The following is a 19,438-nucleotide window of genomic DNA, read 5'->3' on the forward strand; positions in this document are numbered from 1 at the left end:
TGAGAAGAGCCACCGAGGCAGGCAAAGGGCTGGAAGAAGGAAAGAGGACGCAGCCACATAGCCCATCGTTCCCAGCCTGTACAGAGAGAGGTAAACATCTCCCTTAATCCCAGTTTGGACCCCCCTGAAAACTCTTCCTTCTTCTTCTCCTCAGACTGGATGAACTTCTACCTGCATCTAAGCAGGAGTTGGCGAGAGATTAGGAAAGCCACATTTTGGTATTTTAGCAGAATTGCTCAGTGGCCTCCTTGTGAATATTTATTGGCTTAATTTATGCCCATCTTGCCTCAGGGTGGACCTGGAGACCATTTTCTTGAATGCAGCCCATATTTGGCATGCTTACTTATTTCACAAATTTCACAAATTGCAAACAAAAGGGTTGCGGCTCTGTGAGTCTTCAAGTCTAGACATTACCTGCCAAAGGTGGATGGCTCACCTGTGTTGAACCCCTAATTCCAGTAAAAAAAAAAATCCCTCCTGACTTTTCCTTGTTTTTTGGGGGGGAAAAGGAGAATTTTTGTTTCTGCTTTTCTTCCAGTGCTGCTCAGTTTAATGGGAGAAGAATCCCTGCAGCTCAGGAGGATCTGTGGGGGGATCAAGAGATCATTCTGAAAGAGACCTATAAGCACCCAGATCTCTTTTGTATGTCACAGAGAATCAAGACCACGTGACGTGTAAGTACCACTTTATAATGCCACACTTGGTAAGGCCACACTTACCTAAAATATAGGAAGAACGGTTGCTGGAATTGGGGATGTCTAGTTTGATGAAAAGAAGGACCAGGGGTGACATGATGGCAGTCTTCCAATATCTGAGGGGCTGCCCCAAAGAAGAGGAGGGGGTCCACCTATTCTCCAAAGCACCTGAAGGCAAAAGTAATGGATGGAAACCAATCAAGCAGAAAACCAATCCAGGAAGAAGGAGAAATTTCCTGACAGTGAGAACAATTGACAAGTGGAAGGAATTCCCTCCAGAAGTTGTGGAGGCTCCATCGCTGGAGGTTGAGAGGAAGAGATTGGACAGCCACATGTGGGAAATGGCGTAGGGTTTCCTGCTTGAGCAGGGGGTTGGACTAGAAGACCTCCAAGGTCCCTTCCAACTCTGTTATTCTGTTCTGTTCTGTTCTGTTTTGGCATAGGAAGGCAGGAATAACAGGAATGATGATCTCTCTGTTTTGCTTTGAAAGGAGAGAAGAATGAGGCGTCTGTGCTCCCCAGCATCTCTGGCGCTATGTTTGATGTGGCTGCTTATGGGGAATGTTCAGGTATGAGGGGAAAGCGTGCAACGTCCAGTGCCAACAAAAGTCCTGAAATGTAACTCTTCCAAAATCCATAATGAAGCAACATTTTTATCAGGCCAACTGAAACTGTGCAGGTATTTTGAGGTCCTCAGGAACAGTCCTCCAGGCAAAGTTCAGTGAGAATTTTTTAAATCACCCACCATGATGTCGTAATGAAGGTTTGAATCTAAAATTGGGGAGATTTGGATTCACATTCCCTGTCAGTCATGGAGAGGGACCTTGGGTGACTCTACACCAATACTTCTCTTCTCTTCTCTTCTCTTCTCTTCTCTTCTCTTCTCTTCTCTTCTCTTCTCTTCTCTTCTCTTCTCTTCTCTTCTCTTCTCTTCTCCTCTCCTCTCCTCTCCTCTCCTCTCCCCTCCCCTCCCCTCCCCTCTCCTCTCCTCTCCTCTCCTCTCCTCTCCTCTCCTCTCCCTCTCCATTCCATTCCATTCCATTCCATTCTCCTATTAAAAACATTCGATTCAGTAAAGTTTACAAAATAACCTTATGAAAAAGCCCTATCTCAGCCCTTCTGCCCATTCATCTTCTTCTCCTGCTTCAGGTCTTTGCTTTCCCACTCAAAATAAGAAGAGACCTCTTCTCCGTCAAAGAGATGCTTCTCAATATGGCCGTGACGTCTTTCGATGACCAATACAAGGGTTGCGTAGAGTTGATGGAGGCAGAAGTGGCAGAGCTGAACCGCACAGAGTTTGCCACCAACAGAGTCTACGCCGATGCCTGGGCAGAGGCGGCCTCCATGTGGAAAGAGAGAAAGGCCTCTTTCTCGGAGTCCTCCACCCTGAAACCAGAGCACGCCATCGCCCTCATGGCCTACACTGTCCAAGGCCGTTTCCACAAGGACTTCAACGCAGCCGTGAGGGAAGCTGGGCGCACCAGGGACGACTACCTCAACCACTTCCATTTCAAGGCCTTCCACTTTCTCCTGACGCGAGCCCTTCACCTCCTGGGCATCACCGCTGAGCCTCGATGCCACAAGGTCTATCGGGGCGTCAGGAACGTCCGCTTCACTTCCGAACGCGCCAAGCTGGTCCGCTTTGGACAATTTACCTCATCCTCGCGGAGCAACGAGAGCGCTCTGCGCTTTGGCACAGATAGCTTCTTCACCATTGAGACCTGCTACGGCGTCAACATCAAGAATTATTCCTTCTTCCCAGGCGAGGAAGAGGTCCTCATCCCTCCCTTTGAGAAGTTCAAGGTGGTCAACTTCACCAAGGCCCAAGAGACCAACTTCATCCATCTTCTCTCACTTGAAGATGACAGCATCTACAACTGCGTGTTTGTGAAAGGTAACTGCTAAAACACCAGATAGATGGATGATGATGATGATGATGATGATGATGATGATGATGACATCCATTCAGTCATGTCTGACCCTGGGCCACATCTCCTGGTCTTGTCCTGCTTCTTTGAGTTTTTCTGTGCTCTGGCTGCTGGCAGTTTTGATGGTGTATGGCCACCGTGTTCTTTGGTGGCCTAATTTCCTTTTATTGCTAACTTTTCCAAGCATATTTTCCTCCCGTCTCGCTTTTCTAAGGTCCAACTTTCACATCAGACAGTGATGAACATGAATTTGGACAAACTCTGGGAGACAAACGAGGGAGGAGAGGGGAGCCTGGCATGCTATGCCTATGGAGAGTATTCTCAGTTGTCCTAAGGGTGTTTTTTTTTCAAGAGGCAACTGGACTTTCTGGTTTTTCTTTGAAGACCTTTTGCTTCTCCTCCGAGAAGCTTCTTCAGCTCACAGCTGGCATGCCATGGTCTATGGGGTGGCAGAGTGGGACACAAGCAGACTGTTGGACCAGGGAGGAGTAGAGCCAAGAGCTTGTCCTGAACTATGGTGGATGTTCCACATATTTTTGGCCTCCACAGGCAGCGCAGACCACGGGGTCTCCCCGGAAGCAGAGGGCCCCACAGCCAGATGTGTTAACCATTGCAGGGGTCTTACGCAGGAATTTGGGTATAGCTAGTCCTTGCAAGAGTTCATTTAGTGACCGTTCAACATTACAACATCACTGAAAAAAGTAACTTATGACCAATTTTCACACTTATGACCATTGCAAGCATCCTCGTGGTTAAGTGATCAAAATTCGGACTCTTGGCAACTGACTCATATTTATGACGGTTGCAATGTCCTGGGATCAGGTGATCCCCTTTTGTGACCTTCTGACGAGCAAAGTCAATGGGGAGTCAGATTTGCATAAAAACTGGGGCAACAAACTTAACAACTACACTGATTCACTTAACAACTGTGTCAAGAAAGGTCATAAAACGGGGCAAAATTCACTTAACAAATGCCTCACTTAGCAACATAAATGTTGGGCTCCATTGTGGTCGTAAGTCAAGGACCTCCCCAGGGGATCTGCAGAGGATGCAGGTCAGAAGAACGGAAGGTTATCCCGTTATTCTGTTATTCTACCTGGCCCTTCTCTTCCTTAGGCTAAATATACCTAATTCAGGTAGGGAAATCTCTAAGGATCATCCAGGTGGTGGTTGTCCCAAAGGTGCTTTTTCCAAAACTGAAGTTAGAACTGAAGAAGCTTCTTGGATGAGAAGCGAAATGTTTTCAAAGAAAAAAACCTAAGAAAGTCCAGTTGCCTTTTGAAGAAAAGAAGAAAGAAAAGGACCCATCGTGGGACGATGTAGGCAAACCCCACTTCTCTCTTGCTCCTCTCTGCTCCCCCAGAATCCTTGGGTGATAGGCAGATGTTCCCAGTAAGGCCAGAAATCGGCTCTGTTTTCACTCTCAAACTTCTTTTTCCGTTTGCAGAGAAAAAGTGCAGGACGCAGAAATGCCTCTTCCGGTCAGGTGAGAGAAAGCGGCTCTCCCGGCCCTGTTTGAATTGCTCACTGCATGGACCCCCCACTTCCCCATCCCTTCCTCACCCCAAATGGCTGCCTTTCTCTCTTCGCTGTGGGCCTCTTTCCCAAGTCTCTGTTCCAGGGCACTGCCCTGATTTGGGAGTGAGCCTGTGACTGGTATTGTTCTGACCTGGCTCAAAAGATTCCTTTATTAGGAGCGCCAGCGGCCTCCGCAAAAAGGTTTATCTCTCAACTCAGGCTAACAAGTCTCTCAATCCGGAAGACGAATAGCTGTCTGCCACATTTATTCCACTCCGCCCCCTGCCTTTTATCCCCAGAGCTAGGGAGAGGCTTCGCTAGCAGTGGTGGCTCTTCCGTCCCAAGGACCGGCCCATAGATTTCCACTCCTCTCCTCTCCTCTGCCTTCTGCACATCCGGGTGTCAGGCACTGGACCCAGCTGTTCCTCCTCTTCCTCATCAGCCACCTCCAGACCTGGGGGTTGTTGACTCTCCATCTGAGGGCTGACAGGCAGCCCAGGCTCTGCCTCTGCCTCTCTCTCTCTCTGCCAGCTCCATTCCCTCTTCCCACTCGGAGCTCTCAGGTTGCCTTGATGCTGGCCCTCACTCCCACGCCCTCTCCTCCTCCAATTCAGCTGCTGGGGGGCCAGCGGCCAACAGGCCACAACAGATATCCTCCCGTTTGGTAGATCATCAATCACAGGGAACACATTAACCATCAAGCACTGCAGCGGGAATGGGATGGATGGACTTCAGGACTCTGTCTGGGGAGCTCAGGGGTGGTATCGCCTCCTCATCACTCCCATTTCCCCTAAAACCTCCTGGATAAAGAAACATCTGGGAAGCCATAGGGCAGAGGGATGATGAGGCCAGTCACACCCTGAGAACCGAAATGGATTCTTATTTCAAGGGAGGAAGGCAAGATTGAAAGTGACTGAAACTGACTGGTATGGAGAAACTGGCACAAAAGCATAAGCCATGCCTCCTTCTACCTGTTACCCCTCCTCTACCTTGTTGGAAGCCTGGAGAGATAGGTCAGCAGAGGCAGGAAGGGGGCGGTCGGGGGTCAAGCAGGTCTGGAGAAAAACTGGCCAATCCCTGACTAGAGGGATTGGGGGAGGGTCTGCCCCCATCCCACCCTCCCCACCCCTCACGCCCACAAGAGCTGGGTGTGAAGTAAAAAAGATTTCCCATCCCCGAAGGCTCTCCTTGGAAGGAAGGGGAGTGGAATTAGGGGCAGAGGCTGCTTGGGATGGAGGTCACGCAGGGGGGGCTTTCGTTGACTTTGCTTGTGGGGCAGGGGTGGCAGAGCGCAGGTGGGCAGGTAGGGGGCATCATCTGGGCAGGAGCCAATTTATCTTCCTTTCTGTGGGCAGGTGGAGGCTGGAGCCCTTTCTCCGCTGAAGACCGAGCCCCACTCCTCCTCTGGGGTCCACTCCTTGCTGTGGGGCTCCTTGGACCTCCGGGACTCCTGTGATTTAACAGCTGGGGAGGGTCTCCCCACCCTTTTCTGAGGGGGCCACTCCAGAAGCAGCAGCAGCAGCAGAAGAGGCAGGTTGGCATGGCCTCCGTAGGCCAAGAGGTGGCGCTTCCTTGCTCGATTTTACTAAATGAGGGATGTCCAACTTTGGCAACTTTTGAAGACTTGTGGACTTCAACTCCCAGAATTCCCCAGCCAGTCATGAATGATAGAGTTGGAAGGGAGCAGAAAGATCACCTAGAGTAGACCAGTGGTTCTCAACCTAGGCATGCTGGCTGGGGAATTCTGGGAGTTGAAGTCCACAGGTCTTAAAGTTGCTAAAGTTGGAGAGCCCTGCTTTAAAGCTTCAGTTGTGCAAATTAGGAAACGGAGAGCTCTCTGCCTTCAGAAGAGGCAATCATGAAACGTCAGAATTGTTCCTAGAAGAAACTTCAGATGATCATCTCCAAAATGACTGTCTATCACAGTGACCAGGTCGTGAAGGGATTTAGGATGAACCGATATTAGGTGATATGTTGGCTGGGTGCTAGTGGGAAGAAACACTGGATTTTCTGGAATGGTCCCCCAAAGCCAGTCTCTCTGACCACAATTGCGCAATACTTGTATACTTGACTTGGTTACAGAACTAACCCATTTCCCAGATTTGGAAATTCAATAAACCCCAAATTAATCAGCCAGCCTGGAATGGAACGGAATGCAATGGAACGGAATGCAATGGCACCCGGAAAAGGCAAGCCAAGTTTAACAGACCTGGTCCCAGGTGTTGTGTGAATTCAACCACAGATAACTCAGGGAGATTTACTGGTGGTCCCTGAGCTCGGCTGTTTTCTTGCAGACGTTTCATGACCCAATGAGATAAAATGATTCAGTGCTGGAAGGGAGGGGGGCTTGCGGAGAGGGGAAGGGGGAGGAAAAAGAGGAGGAAGAGGAGGTGGAGGAGGACAACTGTGGAGATTTTTATGGTTTCTGAGTTGTGTTATTTCCTTGCAGACGTTTCATGACCCAACTAGGTAACATCTCATCGCTGCTAGAAGGGAGTTAGATTTCCTCTTTGCTTTTCCTGCCAATGTTGGTGGTTCTTTGATTAGGCTGTTTACTGATTGTTTGTTAAGTTGATAGTTTCCTGATTGGGGTTTTGTTTCCTTCTTGATTGTTGGCCTAGTGTTAATCTCTGCTCATCTGGGTGTTGATTGCTGACAAAGAGCCATTTTTGGGGGGTTTTGTTTCCTTCTTGGGTTTTTGAAGAAGAAGAAGGGGTCCACCTATTCTCCAAAGCACCTAAAGGCAGGAGAAGAAGCAACGGATGAAAACGACTCAAGGAGAGAAGCAACCTGGAACGAAGGAGGAATTTCCTGTGGAATGGCTTCCCTCCAGAAGTTGTGGGTGCTTCAACACTGGAAGAGGTTGAACGACCATTTGTCTGAAATGGCATAGGTTTCCTGCCTGCATAGGGGGTTGGACTAGAAAACCACCAAGGTCCCTTCCAACTCTGTTATTCTGTATTCTCCTTTCAATGGCATGTAGATGTTGTGCATCTCTCTGTGCCTGTTGATGGCCGATTTGTCTGAGCGCCAGGCTTCCAGGAATTCTCTCGCATTTTTCAACTTGGTCTGGTTTTGGATGCTCACAGTTTCCCATCTGAAACTTTGGTTAAATTTGTCTCCTGTGCAATTTGTCTCTTGTGCAATTAAGATTTCATCATGCCTTCTAACTGCTATGGTAGTAGTTGTTCATGGATGTGCTCTGCTAGCACTGATGATGTTCCCTAGTTGGGTCATGAAATGTCTGCAAGAAAACAGCCAAGTTTTCCCTATGCTTCAATCCTGAGCTACAAAGATTCTCTTCCATATTCCATGGACATATTCACCCATAGACATATTCATCCATGGCAGTCATGTCACCCATTTCTTCCTATCTCTCCTCAGCCGGCCTCCAAAGGAACCGAGGGCTGAGCAGGAATTCTTTGTATCTTACCAAAGATTGAATCTCTGGCTGGAACCAGCCCTGTGCAGGAGCTGAAGTGCCATGCCACCAATCCCTGTTTTGCAACTCCGTGTGTCTGCGCCCTGTAAACCAGCACCACAGTTCAAGGGGATATTGGAGTTCTTTTCAACTCATCAGGGCTGCTTTGCAGATGCTCCTAAAACTCCAAACAACAGCCAGGAAGGGTTGCACGATTCACCAGGCTGGGAAAGCTGCTGAAAGGCTGTTGTAGGAGCTGAGCAGGCTGAGCTGGAAGGTGGGGTCAAACATGTCGTCAGTTTAGAATCTTTGCACAGCCGCAGGGAATTCTGTTGACCCTCAGAGTGCCAATTTAGCTTTGACCGTTAGTCGACCAGATTCCTGGGTATAGTCAACAACAATAAATTCTTCTGTGCTATGAACTTGGTGAGTGCTCCTGGTCCTTCACACTTGACAGCTGTTGGCCACCCACCCACCACCCCACCCCTACACTCACTCACACCTAAAGTCCCATGTGCTCCCAATTTTCCCATCGGATAGGTCCTCCCTCGCCTTTCCCAGCCACACAATGGGCGCCGTGCATCACACAGCTTGGCCCATGACCAGGACACTCATGATGGCCACCATAGCAAAGAAGGTCCACATGAAGAAGCGGTCCATCACCTTGGCCACCTTCTTCCATTCCCCCGTCCGTCTGGAAGCGGCCTTCTGCTCTCGGAAGCAGCTGGCGATGTAGTCCACATTCTGAAGGATGCTCTCCTGGTGGCACCAACACGTCTTTCTGGGGCAGGGCGGTTGTTCCCCAGGCTCCGCCTCCTTAGGGAGGGGCCCAGGCCCTCGGAACAGTGGGGCCTCCCAAGGAGGGGGTCCTTCCCCCATGGATTCCTCACCGTTGGCCCTCTGGACTTGGGGGAGTGAGTCCAGCTCCTGCGGGGCGCTCTTGCAGCTGTCCCCAACTTCGTAGACGAAGAAGATGCGGGCCATGTACCGCAGAATGAACTTGCGGGCCCACCTGGGGACGGGCCTGGCCCCGGGGCCACAGTGGTGGATGTTCATGATGAAGATGGTCAAAGCAGTGGAGGCCGTGATCATCGTCATGGTGGCGATGTAGTACTTCCCTGGAGGTTGGGGGAAAGGAAGGAATGAAAGGAAGGAATGAAAAGAAGGACCAGGGGGACATGATAGCATTTTCCAATATTTGAGGGGATGCCCCAAAGAGGAGGGGGTCAAATTATTCTGCAAAGCATCAGAAGGCCGGACAAGAAGCAATGGGTGGGAACTAATCAAGGAGAGAAGCAACCTGGAACTAAGGAGAAACTGCCTGACAGGGACCTAAAAGTGCCTTTTCAAGAGGCAACTGGACTTTTTTGCTTTTTTCCTTTGAAGACGTTTCGCTTCTCATCCAAGAAGCTTCTTCAGCTCTGATAAGGATAGTGGGGAACGGAAGGATTTATATTCCTTGCAGACAGCTGGTCATTTGCATCCTTTCAGAGGGTCTTTGAGGCCGCTTGGAGGTTTACCTGTGTCCTCAGGGACACCTGAGTGGTGCAAAGGGTTCCTGTCGTCTGCAATTTTTTTTTCCTCTGGAAATCCATTCCTCCTCCCACCCCATTCCAAGGGTCTTCATCCCACATTGTATAGCTCAAAGTCTGTAGAGATTCTCAGTCATCCAGGTCATGGTTGTCCCAAAAGTGCTTTTTCAGGAGGCAAGCACCTTTGGGACAACCATGATCTGGATGACTGAGAATCTCTACAGACTTCCTAACAGTGAGAAGAATTAATCGGTGGAAGGGCTTCTCTCCAGAAGTTGTGGGTTCTTCATCACTGAAGGCTTTTAAGAAGAGACTGGACAGCCACTTGTCCGGAATGCTGGAGCAGGGAGTTGTTGGACTAGAAGACCTCCAAGCTCCCTTCCAACTCTGTTATACTGCATTCAAGTGGAGTTGTGTTAGTTTACTTGGTGTTTTGGAGCGCACTGCCCTGGATATGTATAAAAGAAGCTGTGGCACCATGAAAGGTGAAGGCTATCCCCACCACGTGTCACCATGGCTGCAGCCCAGATGGCAAGGGTCATTCCCCAGGGCTACTGCCACCCTTGGCTAATCGCATCCTCAGTCTATCAAGGCAATTGGCCACAGGGGCAGAACGGACAGAGTCCATGCTTGGTCATGTTAGGCTTCTGGCCAGTCCTTGGTGGGGTCCATTGCATTTCCAGGTCCTGGTTGTCCCAAAGGTGCTTTCCCAAAAGGCAACTGAACTTTCTTGGCTTTCTCTGTGAAAATGTTTTGCTTCTGATCCAAGAAACTTCTTAAATTCTAACTGTTAGAAAGTTCTTGGAGGAGAAGTCAAACATTTTCAAGGAATAAAACCCAAGAAAGTCCGCTTGCCTTAACAGAAGAACAGAGTTGGAAGGGACCTTGGAGGTCTTCTAGTCCAACCCCCTGCTCAAGCAGGGGAACTGATACCATTCCAGACAAATGCTTATCCAGTCTCTTCTTGAAAACTTCCAGTGTTGGAGCATTCACAACTTCTGGTGGCAAGCAGTTCCACTGGTTAATTGTTGTAACTGTCAGGAAATTCCTCCTTAGTTCCAGGTTGCTTCTCTCCTTGATTAACTTCCATCCGCTGCTTCTTGTCCTGCCCTCAGGTGCTTTGGAGAATATGTTGACCCCCTTTTCTTTGTGGCAGCCGCTCAAATATTGGAAGATGGCTATCATGTCATCCGCTAGTCCTTCTCTCCATTAAACTAGACCTATGAAACCCTAACCTTTTTTGGAAGAAACACCTTTGGGTCAGCCATGATGTGGATCTCCACAGACATCCAGGTCAGCATGTTTTTCTGCGTGGGAACGGGATGGTGGTGGGATCTACAACCGGGACCTTGGCTCTCTACTCACCAATCAGGGGCACGTTCTCGGAGGGCGGCATGCTTTCAGCCACCAGCAGTTGGAAGACCGTCAGGGCCAGAAGAACGGTCACCCCCAGGGACACCTTCTCGCCCGAGTCTGCCGGGAGGTAGAAGCCCAGGGGGGCCAGGAAGGAGATCATGATGCAGGGCAGCAGGAGGTTGAAGACGTAGAAGGAGGCCCTCCGTCTCAGCAGCAGCGTGTAGGTGACATCCGGGTAAGGTTCCGAGCAGCAGCCGTAAGTGATGACGTTCCTCTTGGCCAGCATCCCCAGCACCTCCCACTCCACGTTCTCCACAAAGTCCGTCAGGTCTCCCGTCTGCTGCATGCTGAGGAGGTCGACCTGGTTGCCGTTGTAGGTCCAGGAGCCAAAGGTCAGGGGGCACTGCTGCCCATCAAAGGGGAAATAGGAGACGTCCACCTTGCAGGAGCTCTTGGTAATGGCCGGGGAGTCCCACCTGATCTGCCCGTCACAACGGATCACCACGTTGGTCTCCATGGAGCCGGTGAACTGCTCGTCGGCACTTGGGGGGCAAGGAGAGGACCAGGATCAGGTTGGGATGGGCCTCTTTCCACCCAGTCTGGAAAGGGAGGAAGCATCCGCCAGTCTTCCAGAAACGGTGGGGAATCCAGTGGACCTCCAACGTCCTGGACAGCCATCATGGAGGCCTGCCTGGGCTCTCCTGCCTAGAGGAGCTGCCACTTAGAAGGGGCCACCAGACCTGAGGAAAGACTGACCTACCAGTCCCAAAGGGGCTTTTCCCAAGAGGCAACTGGACTTTCTGATTTTTCTTTGGAGACGTTTCGCTTCTTATCCAAGAAGCTTCTTCAGCTCTGACTATTTTTATTTTGCGCATGGCAAATACATGGGCTTATAGTAGTTCAAATGTCAATGTCTACCCAGCCATTCAGCTCTGTCAGGGTGGTGGGGAATGGAAGGATTCTTGGAGGAGAAGCGAAACGTCTTTAAAGGAAAACCAGAGAGCCCAGATGCCTCTTGGGAAAAGCCCCTTTGGGACAAGCGTGGCCTGGAGGGCGGAGAATCCCCAGAGACACTGACCTGCAAGGTAGCCAGAAGGAACCCAGCAGTTGGGCGTGGAGACCAGGACCTTCTGGTTGGCTGGCGCTCTTCCCTTCCAGCAATCTGGGGAAAGGAGTCGGTGGCTCTGGCCAGGCCACGTGCCCCACAAAGGTACAGGTAGTCCTGACTGACAACATTCATTTAGTGGCCATTCAGAGTTACAACGACACTGAAAAAAGTGATTTATGGTCGTTTTACACACAACCATTGCAGCTTCCCGATGGCCACGTGAGCAAAATCCGGATGCTTGGCCCGTATTTATGATGGCCGCCGTGTCCCGGGGGGATGTGATTCTCTTCTGCAACTTTCCAACCAGCAAAGTCCAGGGATGTTTTTCAGGACTGGCTGTTTTTTTTTTTTTTTTTTTTTTAATTTGATTTATATGCCGCCCTTCTCCGGAGACTCAGGGCGGCTTACAGTGCGTTAAGCAATAGCCTTCATCCTTTTGTATATTTTATACAAAGTCAGCTTATTGCCCCCACAAACTGGGTCCTCATTTCACCTACCTTAGAAAGGATGGAAGGCTGAGTCAACCTTGAGCCTTGGAGAGATTCGAACCAGCAGTAAATTGCAGGCAGCTGTGTTAATAACAGGGTGCTTTAAACCACTGTAGTACCAAGGCTCGTTGATCAGGTGCATCTCCTTCTACCTGAGTCCAGCTATGTAACCCAGATAAAAGAGAGTATTGGTAGCTCAGGGTTGAAAGAAGAGGTCCCTGTTGCTCTCTGAGCTGGGTGGTTTTCTGGAAGATGTTTCATGTCCCAACTAGGGAAGGTCTTCAGTGCTTTGATGATGTCACCTTGTTTGGATCATGAAAGGTCTTCAAGGAAACCACCCAGCTCAGAGAGCACCATGGATCCTGCACATAGCACAGCCGGATGGCCTGGAACGCTTCGTAAAAGGGTAAGCCAAGCTAATGCAGCCCAAATTTGAAATTAGCCCAAGTCTCTGTTTCCAAAGGAGCTTCTTACAAAAGAGGCCTACCAGGCTTGGCTCTCTGGCCTTGAACCTGGAGCTCCCACTGAGCTGCCATGACTAATAGATTGGGACTGAGCCCCATCCCCTTTCAGGGATCCATCTGACCTCCTGGTTCTCATTTCATCTCTTTCTTTTCTTTACTATTTGTTCATCCTATTTCTACGGTGCCCATTTCCTCTGATGTTCATCTCAAGTTCCTTCAAGGTGCCTTTGCTTAAGGTTAATAAACCTATCAAGATGTCTATGGAGTTTCTCACTCATCCAGGTCATGAGTATTTGAGGGGCTGCCCCAAAGATGAGGAGGTCCACCTGTTCTCCAAAACTCCTGAAGGGCAGGACAAGAAGCAAAGGATGGAAACTAATCAAGGAGAGAAGCAACCTGGAATTAAGGAGAGATTTCCTGACAGTGACCCAAAGGTGCTTTTTCAGGAGGCAACTGGGTTTTCTGGTTTTTTCTTTTGAAGACATTTTGCTTCTCCTCCAAGAAGCTTCTTCAGTTCTGACTGGATGGTGGGGAATGGAAGGATTTATACTCCTCGCAGACAGATGGTCAATTGCAACCTTTGAGAGAGTTGTTGACGCACTTGGAGTCTTCTCTGTGTCCTCAAGGAACCCTCATCCTTCGAATGTTGCAGGAGTATGAACGGATTTCCAGAAAAATTGCAGACTTCAGGAACCGTTTGCACTTCAGCTTGAGATGCAAACTCATCCCCACCAGCCTGTGCCTGACTCCAACAGGGAAGGGACAGAAAACATCCTGCACCCAAGAAGGCTCCACCCCCATCTGCACCACTCAGGTGACCCTGAAGACAACAGACAAACCTCCAAATGGCCTCAATGGATGCAAATGACCAGCTGTCTGCAAGGAGCATCAATCCTTCCCTTCCCCACCATCCAGTCAGAGCTGAAGAAGCTTCTTGGAGGAGAAGCGAAACTTCTTCAAAGAAAAAAACAGAAGAAAGTCCAGCTGACCCTTGAAAAATAAGCCCCTTTGGGAAAAGGTATCCAAACTTTTATCCTCACTGCAACCTTGCCAGGGAAGGATGGCCCGTCCGAGGACCTCATGGCTCAGGGGGAACCTCCCTGCCCAGTCTCGGATGCCGCCCTCCACACCGCTCTGCCTTGTCCTTCTCCAGGGCCATTTCGCCTCCTCCGTAGGGAATCCCCTCCCGCACCTCGGCCCCTCTCCTCCGTCACCTACTTGTTGTAAAGGACAATGTCGGGTCTCCAGACGTAGCTGCTGGGAATCTGGATGCTGTCAATGCCCCCGTAGTCTTCCTTGTCCCAGCTTAGATAAGCATCCACCCACACCTGCCGGATCCACAGGTAAGCGGTCAAGATTTGGTTCCTCTCATCCTGGAAGAGAAGGGACAAACTAAAGGCTGCCCCCCCACCCCCCGGAGGAAGGGGGCAGGCCCTGGGAGTGTGCAGGTAGCTCTGAGAGAGACTAAGACCGGCCTTAAAGTCTCTCATTTTGCAGCTGCTGAGGGAGAAGGGAGTGAGGAGGGTCTTGGGATTCCATATACCGTAGGAGGCCTGTTCGTAAAGAGGAAAAAATCAACATGAGGCAGACCCAGAAGAAGATGGAGAGACGACACGGAGGGTCTTTTACAGGTGGTCCTTGAATTAAAGCAGCTCGTTTAGTGACCGTTCAAAGTTACAAAGTTTTACTGAAAAAAGTGACTTATGACCCTTGCAGCAGCAGCAGCAGCAGCAGCACACCCTGGTCACATGATCAAAATTTGGAAGCTTGGCAACTGAGTCATATTTATGACGGTTGCAGGGTCACGTGATCCCCCTTTGTGACCTTTTTTTGGGGGGGAGTATTCTTGTATTTTTAAATTTTCAAATAAAAGTTGAGGTTCGATGTTGTTGCCCTTTTGTGACCTTCTGACAAGCCAAGTCCAGATTCACTTAACAACCAGGTTGCCAGTTTAAGGACTGCAGCAACGAAGGCCGTACAATGGGGCAAAACTACTGTCTCGCTTAGCAACAGAAATCTGGGGTGCAAAGGTGGACGTGAGTCGAGGACTTCCTGTCTCCCCAATTCTCACCAGGCCTGTCGTGAAATGGGGCGTCCCACCCCGCCCTCTGCCCTTACCATGTCTATGATCTGGGAGAGGGTGACCTGGAGGGTGACGTTGAGTGCCCGCTCTGTGTCCTCTGCCGGCCGCAAAGCGCTGGAGTAATTGGCAAAGAGCTGGTGCAGCAGCTGGTAGGCCACCTTGCCCGGAGCTCCTGAGCAGCCTGTGGAGAGAAGGTCCAGGTTGGAGAACTGGGGAGGAAGGGGCCACGGGAAGCCCAAGAGAGGCAAGAGGGGGCTTGCTGCTCCCTTCTCCCAATTCTCCCTCAAAGGAGAACAGCCACACAAAAGGGCAGCACCCCATCCTTGGAGTCCCTCCCTCTCTGCATCCATGGCTTACAGCTGGTCTCCCCTTAACAAGATGCAGTTAGCTTGTGAAGGGCACCAGGGTTTGGATGGTTGAGTAAGTTGGGAGGGTTGAGAGATGACGGCGGGCAGAGGCTGTAAAAGAAAGGATGGCTCTTCTGATGCTTCTGGAATTTCAGTGGTTATTAAGAATAACAGAGTTGGAGGGACCTTGGAGGTCTCCTAGTCCAACCCCTTACTCAAGGTAGGAGGCCATTTTATACATTCCGATCACATGGTTGTCCAGTCTGTTTTTGAAAACCTCCAGTGTTGGTCGTTCCACTGCTTAATTGTCCTTGATGTCAGGAAAACATTCCTTAAATCCAGGTTGCTTCTCTCCTTGATTAGTTTCCATCCGTTGCTTCTTGTCCTGCCTTCTGGTGCTTTGGAGAATAGGTGGACCCCCCACGCCTCTCTCTCTCTCTCTCTCCCCCTCCCTCCCTCCCTATTTATTGGCTGCCCATCTGACCATAGTATAACTCTGGGCGGCTTACAGCTATCATGTCACCCCTAGCCTTTCTTTTCACTACACTACATCAGCCCAGTTCCTGCAACCGTTCTTCGTATGTTTTAGCTTCCAATCCCCTGATCATCTTTGTTGCTCTTCTCTGTACTCTTTCCAGAGCCTCAGCATCTTTTTCATATTGTGGTGTCCAAAACTGTATGCAAATATTCCACGTGTGGCCTTACCAAGCCTTATAAAGCGGTATTAACACTCCAGGTGATCTGGATTCCATCCCTCAGTTAATGCAGCAGTTCCTGCTTTTTGCATTGTTTCAGGGTCGGAGATACCTTTGGGAATAGATGGGGGTGAGTAGGTTTGGAGAAGGTCACTTGCTGGCCAGCCTCACCCCTCCCAGGTGAGTCCATTCTCTGAGCGTATGTGGATTCGGGTCCAGGCACAGGTGCCAGCAGCTGGCCATCTGCTAAGCTTCTCTCTTCTTTACGGGACTCGGATCCTTGGCCCTGGGCCAGCGCTCACTCTGCCAAATGAAGGACTCTAATTAAACCGAACTGACATGGCATGAAAGGAGGGCTCTAGGTGGATTAATGCTCACATGGAAATTCACCGTGGTGCCCTTTGCAGTGTTGCAAGGCTCGCCAGGCTGAAGATGGGCAGGGAAATCATTTTAGAGGTTTACATCAGGAGTTGCTGGTCGTCGAAAGATGGTCTCCAGGGATCAACCTTGGCACAAGGTCAAGCTGTTGCTCCCTCTTGAATTTGGGTTGTAGGAGCCCCAGAAGCCATTTCTCCCCTCCATCTCCTGCCCTGAAAGGGAAGGATGCTTTTAAGTTAAACCTGGTGCAGGGAGTCATAGAACGCCAGGCTTGAAAGGGGCCCTGGAGGTCTTCTAGTCCGACCCCTTGCTCAAGGCAGGAGACCTTATATCATCCTGGACAAATGGTTGTCCAACCTTTTCTTGAAAACTGGTTTTCTTGAAACTCCAGTGATGGAGCACTCACAACTTCCAGAGGCAATTTCCACTGGTTAATTGTTCTCACTATCAGGAAATGTCTCCTTAGTTCTAGGTTGCTTCTCTCTTTGTTTAGTTTCTATCCGTTGCTTCTTGTCCTGCTCTCAAGAACTCTAGAGAAGAGATTGACGGCCCCTCAAATATTGGAAGACAGCTATCCCGTTGCCATCCTCTGACCCTTCTCTCCGATAAGCTGGTTCCCTCCACCGTCCATCCCACTATTTAGCCTCCAACCCACTGATCGTTGCTCTTCTCTGCATTCTTTGTTGTATCGTGGGGACCAGAACTAGATGTGGGATTCCAAGTGTGGCCCCACGACTGCAGTGCAGCGCAATACTTTCCCCTCTCTTGATCCTGATGCCATCCCTCGGTTGATGAAGACCTAGGACTGCATTGGCGTTTTTGGCAGCCGCAGCACACGGCTGGCTCATACTTAAGTGGTTGTCCATTAGGACACCTGGATTAATAAAACCAAGGAAAGATCAAAGAAGCGAGCATGGAGAAATGAGGTCTTCGTGGCTCTTGCAGCTCAGTTGTTTAGTTCTTGAGCTTGGATGCTCTCCTGCAGAGACTTCATGATTAGGCCATTCTGCAGGCACTGATGATGTGACCAGCTCGTAACAACACATCTACATGTTGAGGCCACGCCAAGGGCCTAGGGGCCTTCCGGAACCCCCTCAAGAAAAGTCAGATTTGAACCGAGAGCCCACCGCTCTTCACCACAGCCTTCCTGGTACTACCTGACTCCTTTCCTCTTCGCCATCGGCACCCACCTCCTCCTTGGTGCAATCTGGCAAATGCAGAGCTGTCCCTTCCCTGGTTTGAAAGTTTAATGACAGGTGTCCTGTTTCCGCTGTCGGGGACTTCTGGTGACATCTTGTAAGGTTCGCTTACAGATCAAGACACACCAATTCCAATTACCAGCCCTGCTTACCTTGGCCGGGCTGATAGAATTGCAATTTAGCTGATGGCCCTTCCCAGATGCTGCTTTGATGAGCCACCTTGCTTTTTTTGTGTCGCTGGAAACATGGCGCTAAAGGCAAAGGCAGAGGCGCTGGACTGGGGGATCCTACCTGCCATCCTTGAGGGACGGTCAAAGACCCCCTCCAACTCTTGTTATTGTTATTCTGTTAGGATCCGAAACTCTCAAAGACCCCCCATTAGCCAGAACGTCCTTCAAGAGAGCCACCTGAGGGCCACAAGGATGGCGTTGCTGAGCTGATGAAACCACCCCTTCGCACAATCCCTCTTTCGTCAAGGAAATTGCCCTACCTGGCATCCCGAAGAATCCCAGGGCGATCCCAAGAAGCAGGAAGGTGCAAACCCCAGGAGTCCGTGACATGTTCATGCCCACCAAGAAGCAGCTGGAGAGAGGAACCGGCCCCACCAAACTGCCCGGGGCATTTTAGGTCTCCTCGTCTGGAGATGTTCGCAAGGTACATGCAGGTACGTGAGCTGCCTTGCTGCAGAAGGAAGGAGAAGGTCTCTTTGCAGGCGCAGGATTTCTCCAAGGGCTGCAGGTCGCGTGCCAGACCCGGATGGGTTTTCCTTACCTCAGCCAGGTGGAAACAGAACTCCAGCAAGGGGAGATGCATGACTCAGCAAGGGAGCAGAAGAGGTTGAAAACAAGTAAACAAAAATAGAACTTAAAAAAATCTCTAGAAAAATGCAAAAGATAAGTAGAAAGAGCCACGGAGTTCTCAAATATATTTATCGTAGCAACGAGACTCGTTCCAGTATTTAGAATAAACTCATTTAATTTCAGGTCCCCTGCATTTGGTTGGAAGTAGTGTCTGCATCCCACTGAACAAGCTGCTACTGATTAAAGAGAAGTAAACCAATTTTGAACAGAAATATTGAATTTATAGACAAATCTCAAGCAGTGGTTGAACAATAGATGCTCTAGATGGCTGAAAGAATTAAAGTCCTTAATGAATCAACAGATTTACAGTGGCAGAAAAGTTTTGTCTGCCTTGAACTAGGTATTTTGATAAATAAAATAAAAAAATATGGAGACTGACCTAGTTCCTAGTTTGCTTTCCCAGTTTGCATGTTAACACTAAATTGTTCATGCTTGTAACCTAGCAAGGGGTGCAGAGCAGGTCACTTTGCAAACCGTAGCTAAAAGTCACATAAATCTGGGGACATTTTTGCCATTTTCCCTACAGCAAATAGTCATGCTTCTAAAAACTACCAAGTGCTGTTATGCTATGGAAGCCGCCTGCTGCAGAAACGCCCCTGTATTTCCAGATGTGGCAGTGTTGATCCAAGTATTTGGTCTTTATGCTCTTGAACTTTTGGAAGATTTGAAACGGGCAAAAAAGAACGTCATTTTCACAGATGGAATATCTTATTGCTAACGTATACAAATTGTCTTTTTATTGAATTTATTTGCTCCCATCTCGCCACAGGCGACTTTAACCATAAAACTGTTAATGAGAATGAACCAAGAAGATGGGTATGTTAAGGATTTTACGGTTAAGTAGATAATATATTTATTAGAGGTGTTTGATGACACTTGAGGAAGGAGGGCAGGATCGGAAGAGGTGGAAACTTGGCCCAGAGTCCCCAAGTCGGACAGGATTTAATGGATAACATCATTTGATTATAGAAATATTTAGTAATATTTGCATTTGTGTAATTGGTATGATGGATTTATGAGTTATGTGTTTTATTTAGAATAAGAGACTATGATATACTGTTATTGATATGCAAGTTTTCTTTTATAACTGCACCCATATTGAAGAGAATTGGAAGTTTTCCTATATTATTTTGAGTGGGGGGCTTTAAACTTTCCCTGTTGATGCCTCCTCCCTCACTTTTTCCTTTGTGTTGTAATTTTGTACCTTATTTTTTTTTAGTTTTGGAGCCTAATAAGATTCTTAAAGAAAATGAATTGCAACGATTGGCACCTGCCTCTGGCTAAAAGTTATAGGTGGGATCCTGAGAAACGCGCCCCCCCTCCCAAATGCCAATGGAAGATACGGAAGGAAGGAAGAGACAATCAG

General features: G+C 49.3%; 2 protein-coding genes across 2 annotated transcripts; one reads left to right on the forward strand and one right to left on the reverse strand.

Annotated features, from left to right (window-relative positions):
• On the forward strand, window positions 1-5,597 carry ART1 (ADP-ribosyltransferase 1). Its single transcript, XM_070943054.1, has 6 exons — window positions 1-90; window positions 539-674; window positions 1,187-1,264; window positions 1,845-2,589; window positions 4,071-4,109; window positions 5,497-5,597. The coding sequence occupies exons 3-6, from the start codon at window positions 1,196-1,198 to the stop codon at window positions 5,595-5,597; spliced, it is 954 nt and encodes a 317-aa protein (XP_070799155.1). The 5' UTR covers window positions 1-90; window positions 539-674; window positions 1,187-1,195.
• A 2,547-nt stretch (window positions 5,598-8,144) lies between these two features.
• CHRNA10 (cholinergic receptor nicotinic alpha 10 subunit) lies at window positions 8,145-10,736 on the reverse strand. The gene is made up of 3 exons (XM_070944144.1): window positions 10,460-10,736; window positions 8,469-8,680; window positions 8,145-8,378 (listed from the first exon to the last, which is right to left on the reverse strand). Exons 1-3 carry the CDS (start codon window positions 10,734-10,736, stop codon window positions 8,145-8,147), a joined length of 723 nt encoding a protein of 240 aa, XP_070800245.1.
• Between the last annotated feature and the right edge of the window lie 8,702 nt (window positions 10,737-19,438).

The sequence above is a fragment of the Pituophis catenifer genome, unplaced genomic scaffold (genome assembly GCF_029215685.1).
Source record: "Pituophis catenifer annectens isolate HBS135680 unplaced genomic scaffold, rPitCat1.0.hap2 SCAF_4, whole genome shotgun sequence".
NCBI lineage: Eukaryota > Metazoa > Chordata > Lepidosauria > Squamata > Colubridae > Pituophis > Pituophis catenifer.

Excerpts from the sequence above, each read along its gene's own strand:
- ART1 (XM_070943054.1), top strand. The coding sequence starts at position 1,196 with ATGAGGCGTCTGTGCTCCCCAGCATCTCTGGCGCTATGTTTGATGTGG. Across the intron at positions 2,590-4,070 it reads CAACTGCGTGTTTGTGAAAG|AGAAAAAGTGCAGGACGCAG; the intron begins GTAACTGCTAAA and ends TTCCGTTTGCAG. Across the intron at positions 4,110-5,496 it reads GAAATGCCTCTTCCGGTCAG|GTGGAGGCTGGAGCCCTTTC; the intron begins GTGAGAGAAAGC and ends TTCTGTGGGCAG.
- CHRNA10 (XM_070944144.1), bottom strand. The coding sequence starts at position 10,736 with ATGCTGGCCAAGAGGAACGTCATCACTTACGGCTGCTGCTCGGAACCT. Across the intron at positions 8,681-10,459 it reads CGAGAACGTGCCCCTGATTG|GGAAGTACTACATCGCCACC; the intron begins GTGAGTAGAGAG and ends CCCAACCTCCAG. Across the intron at positions 8,379-8,468 it reads AGCTGGACTCACTCCCCCAA|GAGGCGGAGCCTGGGGAACA; the intron begins GTCCAGAGGGCC and ends CCCCTCCCTAAG.